Source organism: Cryptomeria japonica, chromosome 4, assembly GCF_030272615.1.
Source record: "Cryptomeria japonica chromosome 4, Sugi_1.0, whole genome shotgun sequence".
NCBI lineage: Eukaryota > Viridiplantae > Streptophyta > Pinopsida > Cupressales > Cupressaceae > Cryptomeria > Cryptomeria japonica.
Window position 1 is genome coordinate 74091674 of NC_081408.1, and position 9772 is coordinate 74101445.

General features: G+C 33.1%; 1 protein-coding gene across 1 annotated transcript; it reads right to left on the reverse strand.

The window, feature by feature from the left end:
* Positions 1 to 2841: 2841 nt before the first annotated feature.
* LOC131874731 (anthocyanidin-3-O-glucoside rhamnosyltransferase-like) lies at positions 2842 to 4407 on the reverse strand. The gene is made up of 2 exons (XM_059218638.1): positions 3323 to 4407; positions 2842 to 3138 (listed from the first exon to the last, which is right to left on the reverse strand). The coding sequence occupies exon 1, from the start codon at positions 4301 to 4303 to the stop codon at positions 3344 to 3346; it is 960 nt and encodes a 319-aa protein (XP_059074621.1). The 5' UTR covers positions 4304 to 4407; the 3' UTR covers positions 2842 to 3138; positions 3323 to 3343.
* Between the last annotated feature and the right edge of the window lie 5365 nt (positions 4408 to 9772).

A 9772-nucleotide genomic window follows, 5' to 3' on the forward strand; every position in this document is an offset into this window, starting at 1 on the left:
TAGTCCAACAATTGAGTGCCAAAAAATGGTACTTTGAGGAGACAGTCCCGCACCAATAATGCTACCAGATATAGAATTCACTAAAAATACACAGGAGGACATACTTATTGGGTTGACAAACTTGACCAGGAAGAGCAAGCATAGTTATGCTAAATACATGTGCGTGAGTTTTGTGCTTGAAGATAAAGAGGAGAAAGCTAAAAGATGTGATGCCTTTCTTCAAAGGGAGTTGGACATGTGAAGGAATCCTTATACCCCTGTCATTTGAGTAGCAGTTAGAATAGTCAAGATAGGTTTCCAATTTTGGATTGAAATTGTGAACTCTTGTAATGCCACGTGTGCTTCGAGATATATTTTAGTTTTACTTTGATAAAAATGGTTCTTTCCGAGAAACCATTTTCTATAGAAAGCTATTTTCTTTAATATATAGCAATAGGTAGAAGAGAAAAGGATAGTATTGACCCCCCTTATAATTCGATGCATGGGTGAGAATCAATCAACTATCATTTTTGTGCTTTGAAAAGTGACATCATGTTATCATTTAAATAAAAAAATAATTTTATATATAGAAAATTAAGACTTTGTGCTTTTCAAAGTGATTCTAAGAATGTGAATTTTTTGAAACTTTGTATTAATACATATTCTTTTGGTTGTCATTTACTTCAATATTTGCAATCATTTCTTTGAATTCACCTGCCTATTATGTTATGGATGTAAATGTTTACAAAACTTTGAGTCTTGATGCTTTTACATCATTTGAGAAGGATATTTGTTAGTCTCTTGTTTCCATTTGTTATGTGTAATGAATGAGTGAACTTTGAATCATCTATCTCATGTTTATATCAATGTTTCTATGTTTACCTTTCCTTCTTTCTAGTTAAAAGCATAACCTATAAAAACTCCAATTATATCATAAGAGGGAGTTATGCCTCTAAAATATAGAGGAAAATTGCTAATTTAATTAGCAATTTCTTCAACTATTTGTTGCATATTTGTCTCTAGCAAAAGGCCATAGAGAGTTATCGATTATCTTCTTATGAAAAAATTGTACGCAAGAACAAGTCAATATAGTTGACGAGGATTCAATCCCTAAGCATGTGTCTTTTGAGGAAGAACTAGACTTTATGTAGAAGGAATGACAAATAGTTAGAGGCCTGAATTTATTAGTAATAGTAATCAATATGGTGGTCCCTTGCTAAGTTTTTTTGTGTTTTGTTTTTCAATTCTTCTTTATAGACTCAATGTGTTTTTATTTTTTCTTAACTAATTTCACTCTTGGTGATATTAGCTCCATTTTCCTTAATGGAAAATTTGTCATAGTTCTGGGCCCTTTCCTATACTTATCTAATCCTAAAATATCCATAATAATGCACATCAAACGAAAGTATATCACTAAATACAAGAATTGGACATAAATTATGAATTGAGAAAAAATAAATTGTGCTTCACCTATAAGGAACTTTTTTTCACTTGATCATACATTCATTGGATGATTCAAGAGCTAAATAGCCTAAACCAAAAAGTGAAGAACAAGACCTAGAATTGGAGATTGGAGAAGAAGATAAAGAAAAGGATCATGATACTATTCTAGGAAGTAATTTTATAAATATTTTAGACTTGTACACAAAGATACAACCCATTTAGATTTTGAGGAATTTTGAAGGGACAAGGAGTCACTATACTCATTGAAATTGGTGCTACTCACAATTCTATAAATGAGGGGGATTAGTGGTAATATTGGTTATCAAAATAGAATATATAAATGAATTTAATATTATTATCAGTAATAGCTTGTCTATTTGATGCACCAAAAAAAATCCTAGTTGAATCTTACCCTAGTACAATGTAAATGATGAGTTCTATGTTGTCAACATTGGAGGAAAACATACACTATTGGAAAATCAATGATTGCAATCATTAATGGAAATCATCCAAAATATCCAAGCCATGGAATTAAATTTTCAACCCATATAAAAAGATGTAATACTTTGAGGAAAGACAAATGAAATATAATGAAAATAAATTCTAGTCATGAAAATTTAGATTCGGTAGTTAAATTTCTAGTGTTAAAGATAAAATCTTCCAAAAGAAAAGGATTATACCACAAGAAGGTGTAGAAAGTCCGAGACAAGAATTGTAAATTATTTTAGTAGCATCTTTATTAGAAGGATCCTTAACATAGGTTTTAGAAATGTAATTGAGTTAGTGAAATCCTCTAAGCTTTCTATCACCACCCATTACCACCATTTATAAGGATGTGTTAACTAACACCAGCTAAAGTATGTTTAGATTCAAGCATCAAACAATTTTAAAGAAAACTTTACTTGAATAAATTTATAAGTACATGATTATATTCAGCTAAACATACATATGGAAGGAAAAATCATGTTAATTCTATCTATAAATTATGAGCAATTGAAAAGAGTGATGTATTCTATATATGAAATCCATGGGATGAAATACATTGCAAAATAAGGTAGCTTATGTAAGCCTTATTACAAATTTTCATGTATAAATACATGATTGCATACCAAACTATAGAAACCGCTTACTAAACAGTAACACAATTCAATATATTAACTAAAGAAACTTAATTTATGTCTTACAATGCAAATAAACACAATCTAACATATACTAAGGTTTTTAAATCATAAGGACTTAAAAAGCTAGCATCGTTCACTCAATAATCTTCTCATCATTATGAGAATAGAAACAATGCCAAGCCTATCAACTTAGTTATTTATTAAAAGTTTTAAGTATGGAGAAAAAGTTCTTCATGTCTATTTCATTAACTTGAAAATTATTGCTAGTGAACATATCACTCGTCTTTTCCGCATTAGATTTGATTTGTGCTCCTCCTTCTTCTATCATTATGGCTCTAATTGCTTCACTAATATCATCCTTAGTAAAAGATCCATCGTTTTGATTTCTTCTCACTTCTATTCCCACCTTAAGCTCTCGTGCAAGCTTTGCATTTAACCCTTGCTCAAATTGCATTGGAAGAGTTATGAGGGGCAACCCAAACCTTAAGCCTTCTGTCATTGAATTCCATCCACAATGAGTTAAAAAGGCCCGTGTAGAAGCATGATTCAAAATGTTTAACTGTGGAGCCCACTTTGTCATCAGTAATCCCTTATCCTACAAAATCATTTAAAGAGTTAGAATTAGTTTTCAAATACAACACATTATTGTTAATTTTTTTCGAATAAAAATAAATACTGTGTTTTGAATATAAAAAAATAGCTAAGATTCATCATATTGATCTATTTTATTGTCCTAAAGATTCCAAAAGGACCAAGTGAAGACATGGCGCCTAGCATACCCCGATCTGATCTTGAAAACCTTACACCAAGTCATTTCCGGCAGGCAGAAACCAGAGAAATGACACGTTGCTCTCTTGCAGACCCATTGCAATTGGAGTGAACTGTTCGTTGGTGAGATTGTACTCGCTACCAAAAGACAAGACCACCACCGAAGCAGCGGGCTGCTTGTCGAGCCACTGCAAGCAAATGTCATCAACGGGGAGTGGCGGGAGTTTACGCATGAGTATTCCAACAGGGTACACTGGCCGCTTCACCAGGCTTTGCAAATACTCGATGTACACTCCTTCCAACTCCAAACACGTATTGCACGCCACTGCCCAACTCTCCCGCAAGCAAATGCTGGAACGCTCGGCAACGCTAAGCCCACCTGGTTGCTTGCAATATAGCAGCTCCATGGCCTTCCGCGCATCGAACAACGTGAAATGAATATTGGGTGAAGGGAAACCAGGCGGCGATGCAGTCATATTCTCGGGGATTGGGTTTCCTGATGCCATAATTAGCTCCCCTTCAATATAGCTGAAACTGGTGACTCCCGGTGGGACGAATAATATGGGGGCAATGGGATTTGCCTGCTTGGCAGCCACACGAGGAACCCAATACTGCATCACATCGAAGATAACAAAATCTGGTGATAGCTTTTGCAACAGCGCTTCGAAGGGCTTCTCCAAAAGGTCCAGTGCGACTGTGAGTAAAGGTAGTTTTACTTTCCCTTCTGGTCTCTTAACAAGTTCGGCGGAGCACTCTACGCCTGTTGGCAGCCCCTCCACGGAGGGCATCGGCAACTCGATCAGATCTATCCCCGGTGCATCCCACACTAGCGGTGTAATTCGTAACTTAATATTCATTGGAGTAGAGACAATGAAAACTTTAAGACCATGACTCGTCAGCCTTTTACCAAGCTCAACGAAGGGCGTTATGTGACCGTGGGCAAGCCACGGAAACACCACCACACGAAGCTCTCTCTGCTTTTCTTCCACCATTGTTGATGCTAACAAACAACAAGCTCAAGTTTCAGCTAACAAAGAAGAAGCAGCTCAAGTTTCAGCTAATAAAGAAGCAGCTCAAGTTTCAGCTAACAAAGAACAAGTACACACTACTTTAAGCTTCCGATGCGTTTATATAGACGATTTTCCCCGACTGCTAAACGTTTTGCACGCGACTGACCTAGGAATGATGTCTAGCTGCCCTTCCGAATAGGGTATAGCTGTCCTTCCAAAACGTTTCGAAAACACATCAGAGATTTTGCTCTCGTATACAAACAAATTACAACCATTCATATAATTTAAGGGAACAATCATTATAGTGATGTACTGTCAAGTTTTGGTCCCCACCATCAACTTTAAATTCTAACAAATTGAATCAATTTAAAGTAGTTTCTAAAAATGGGTATAAATCGTGTATATTATGTTGATGGTTAATTTTGATTTTGTGTTTTACATTTAAGTTTCTATAAATGGGTATAAATCGTAAATTTTATGTTGATGGTTATTTTATCTTTGTATTTTACACTTTAGCTATATCAAGTTACCCTTAAATAAATGAAATTAAATGAGACTATTAGAATCCAAGTGGAAGGCCTTGACAAATAATACATCAAGCAAAATGAGTAAGCTTGGTTTAAGAATAAAAGACCATATAATTTGATATCTATTGAATAACAAGTTCTCAAAGAATGGATGTGCAAAAAGTAACATAACTAAGCCACCATGCAGAGATGAGGTGTAAGAAACAAATATCTTTTGTGGGGTCTTATTGTGAAATTGTCTATCAAGATATCATTTATAATCCTTCCACTAGAACTTGAAAGCTCTAATCCAAATTTTGTGAACCATATTGTGGAGGAATGGTGTCAATAAGTATCTAGTGCATATCTCATGATTCTAATGGAAGAGATATAATTTGAGATTTGGCTCAAGTCATGATAGAAAATTCTTACTGACTTTCGAAAATATTTTACAACAAATTGAATCCTCTATTACAAAAATCCAAAGAATGAACCCAAACCAAGGGGGCTTTAGATAAAGGTTAGTTTGTGCATTAAAAAACTTATAACTATCAAATATATTGCTCATTAATAGAAAAAACATTATAAAAAAATATTGTCAACTCCTAAAATCCAAGACTTGATGAACTCCCAACCCTTCTAGATGTGTTTTGTAATATGTAAATGGGTTCCTTCATAATGAAGAGAGTATAGATTCCAAGTGCTTTCGAAGTTAAATACCTTAATGACACTCGAGAAGAATATAATGCAATATGAAGATTTGATATATGTCATCATGTTAAAGCACTTAATAATCCATTGAACACAAAATGTTAAGCCTTGATTGTGGATTCAAAATAAACATAAACCACTAGAATCACGAGAGACATAAATATTTATTAACCACATGATGAAAACATATGTTAGCATAAAAACAATCCTAAATAAAATCCATAATAATATTTGTAATTTTAAATTGAAATCCACAAAAAGACCGTAAATTCTAAATATAATTGCTTGGGATGTCTAAAAGGGAATGGGGATATCAAGAAACATGCATCTAATGTGTTTTTTTTAATTGATAAGAAATCAACGGAATGGTGTATGGCTACCCTTACAAATAGTTGAAGCTAGGAACACTTAGTGGGATAAATAATAGGGGATGAATAATAACAAGAGTATAATTGCAAAAGATTGTTACACTTTCAACAATGTATATCCTGCCAACAAAATGGTTGTGATTTGACATTTATTAATTAAATAAACAATTAAAATGTTTGTTCTTTTTTATTTTGAAATTGAATTAATAAATGTCAAAACATAGCCATTCTACGAGCTGAATAGCCGTTTGAAAATTATTGTATTTTAATAAGCAACTTACCTAGTCCCTTCATGTTGCTTCCCTATAGGACTTTCAAATCAAACCTCATTCTCGCAATCGTACGGTTTCTTGTATAAAATTCAATGCATCAATGTTACAATTTGTCATTCATATGTGTCATTCACTACCTATCATCTGATGCATTTCTAAGGACTTAATAAAGTTGAAAGTTATTTGTACTAGTTCACATGGCATCCTTAGACATTTAATTCTACTAGTTCACATGGCTTTGTCAATTTTAGGTTCATCATCAACTTTAAATTCTAAAATGGAATAGATCATTAAAAGATGGAAACGTTGTGTTAATGCATTAAGTATAATATATTAATAATTTTTATTTTATTTCATATTCATCTTCTTTTCATTATCTCTATATGCAACTCAATTACTTATAGCTATTGTTTGGCTTCTAGGTAGTAACAATGCACACTGTAAGAACCATTATGCCCACAAGGGTAAAAAATTGGTCATTTCAAAGTGTCACTTTGATACCTACTTAAAGATGTCCCAATAATCCTACACTACAAACACCTCAAAAATTGTCAACACTTCTACAAAAAACCCCCAATAGTCATGTGCTATGATTATGAATTAAGTTGCACAAATCCTCCAATTAAAGTCCAAAATTTTTAACTACTAGGGGTAAAGTGGATGGCTATTCATACATGTGAAATTTATTAATGAGCATTTAGTTATCATGTTTTTTGTTTCTGTGAAGTTATCAATTGTAGGATTGAGTGATAAAGGAGTGAATGTGAATTGGAACACAGGTGGTAACTGGTGCTCTTCCCCTATTCTATCAAAAAAACTATCATGAGTCAAACCTTTCACTCTCCTTATCTTAATACTTGTCATGAGCTAACCCCAAAACTCAACATTCTCCACTTTAGTTCCCCATTACCCATATTAATGGATTTCGAAGACATTTATAGATTATGTTGCTCTAGATTATAATATTGCATCAATGTAATAGTTTTTGCCAAGCTCAACGAAGGGCGTTATGTGACCGTGGGCAAGCTACAGAAACACCACCACACTAAGTGCCAATCTGAATGGATTTCAAAGACACTTACAGATTATGTTGCTCTAGATTTTAATATTGCACTGATGTAATAGTTTTTGCCAAGCTCAACGAAGGGCATTATGTGACCATGGGCAAGCCACGGAAACACCACAGTAGATGCCAATATTAATGGATTTCAAAGACACTTATAGATTATGTTTCTCTAGATTATAATATTACATCGATGTAATAGTTTTTGCTATGCTCAACATTATGTGACCGTGGGCAAGCCACGGAAATACCACCACATTAGTTGCCAATCTTAATAAATTTCAAAGACACTTACAGATTATGTTGCTCTAGATTATAATATTGCATCGATGTAATAGTTTTTGCCAGCTATCACATAATGATATTTTTTGATTTCAATGGAAGCCTTAAAAAAGAACCTAGCAAGAATAATAGAATACTTGTAAGGATATAGGGGAGGCATACAAAGTACAGGGGATGCCAAGAAATATGCGTCCGATGTGTTTTCATTGACAAGAAACCAGAGGAAGGATGTCTGGCTGCCTTTCCAAATAGCTGAATTTGGTCACTCTCGGTGGGACGATCATTTTGATATGGTAGATATGTGGTAGATGCGTGAATGATAATGTGTGATGAGATAATATGCGAGGAATAATAATAAGTCTACATTCATAGAAAACTGCTAAACTCCTTGCACTTTCATAAAAGACTGCCTAACTTTTGCTTTCATAATGTACTTATCTAGTCACTTCGTTATTGTTTGTCGAGTGCGTCCCTGCAGGACCTTCAAATTTAACCTCATTCTCGCAGACCTACGGTTGCTTCTACGAAAGTTCACAGAATTGGTATTTGAAGGTTTCAATTTCTCATTCATATGTGTCATTCATGCATATCGTCCCAGGCATTTTCATGCAGACTTAGTAAAGCTGTAACTTAATTGTACTACTTCACATGGCGTTCTTAGACGCTTGATTGATGATTATACTAGTTCACATGGTTTTGTTAATTCACGCTCCTCGTTTTCAACTTTAAATTCAATTTGAATTAAAGAAAATCATGATCCATCAAGTAGTAGTCAGGTTGCATTGAGTACAATATATTAAGACATTGTTTTGTTTTCATATCTATTTTCATTCCTTTCAAAATTCCACAATTTAACTATTCTATTACATAGAAAAAAAATGGACTCAAACCTTTGGCTCTCATTACTTTGTATTCATCATGCAGTAACCCCGAACCTCAACATTTTTCATTAGAGTTCCTCACTAGACATCGACATTCAAACTTCCCTCCTCTTCCATCCCCTAGTGGTATGATATCATTGCCATGATTGATCTCAAAGCTTGACATGAAGCATCTACAACCCTTAACTTCAAAATTCTTAAAAATCACGTTTTTTCACATCAACTCCCACCTCTTGCATTGATGGTTTAGAAATCCATTAATGCAACTGATAAGCCGTTACAACTATGAAAAGTCTAATAAACATCCATAAATATTTTTATCTTTCGAAAGGGTGTGCAGTTAATGATAAAAATAATGACATAGTTGATGCCCTAATTTATTGTTGTAACTAGGGTTTCATGAGCCATTGTTTGTGTGTCATCATTAGGTGAAAATCTTAAAAGGATTTTAAAGACTCATATAGATCATATTACTGTAGATCATGAGATGAAATTGATGTAATGTGATTTTGCAAATCTATCACATGCTTTTCCTTGTTTCTTGTACCATTTTAATATAATTTTTAGTGGTTTTTATGTGATATCTTTCGTGAATTTTGATTCATCGATAATTATGTGTAGGGATGATTGATTAAACATGTTGTCACCATTTTCATCATATCAACACTTTCTTATGTTATTTGAGTACCAAAATAATGGACCTATATACTACTAGGGAGTTTAACATTCAAGGGTTGCTTACACAACCAACTTAGGCTCTTATTTTATTGTAGGTCTCTGTATGATTTCAACATTAAATGTTGTAGTAATAAATGGAAAACTAAGCTATGAAATAGCATAAGAATGTCTAATATCGAACATATATTATGTAATCAATGTCTCAATAATTATTTAAAATGATTCAAGGAAGTAGTCTAATCACAGTCAGATATTTTCCTTTGCAAAATTCATTGGCATGAATAAAATTAAGTTTTGGTGTATGTTTGTAGACACTAAATATATTACATATGTTTGTAATAACCAAAATATTAATTCTTATGGGTTGTTTTAGTTTTGATAATGGATTATTAAGCATGCTTATCAAAAGATAATATTTAGTTTCTAATTGCAAACGTAGTTCCATTAATGCTATGTCCAATTCTTATTTTCCTCTTTGTTATTATAAATTGGATGTCCAATGAATTGGCAATAGATCTTTATTGGTTTCAGGCAAAAATTTAAATCTAATAATGTTTCTATTTTTGTTCACTATATGTTTAAATTATGATTAATGTGTTGTTTAGGATTCACTATTATATAATATAAAAATATTTTAAATGAACCAAAATTTAATATCATCAAGAAACTTGAATATGCATGCTTGCACCT

Excerpts from the sequence above, each read along its gene's own strand:
- LOC131874731 (XM_059218638.1), bottom strand. The coding sequence starts at position 4,303 with ATGGTGGAAGAAAAGCAGAGAGAGCTTCGTGTGGTGGTGTTTCCGTGG.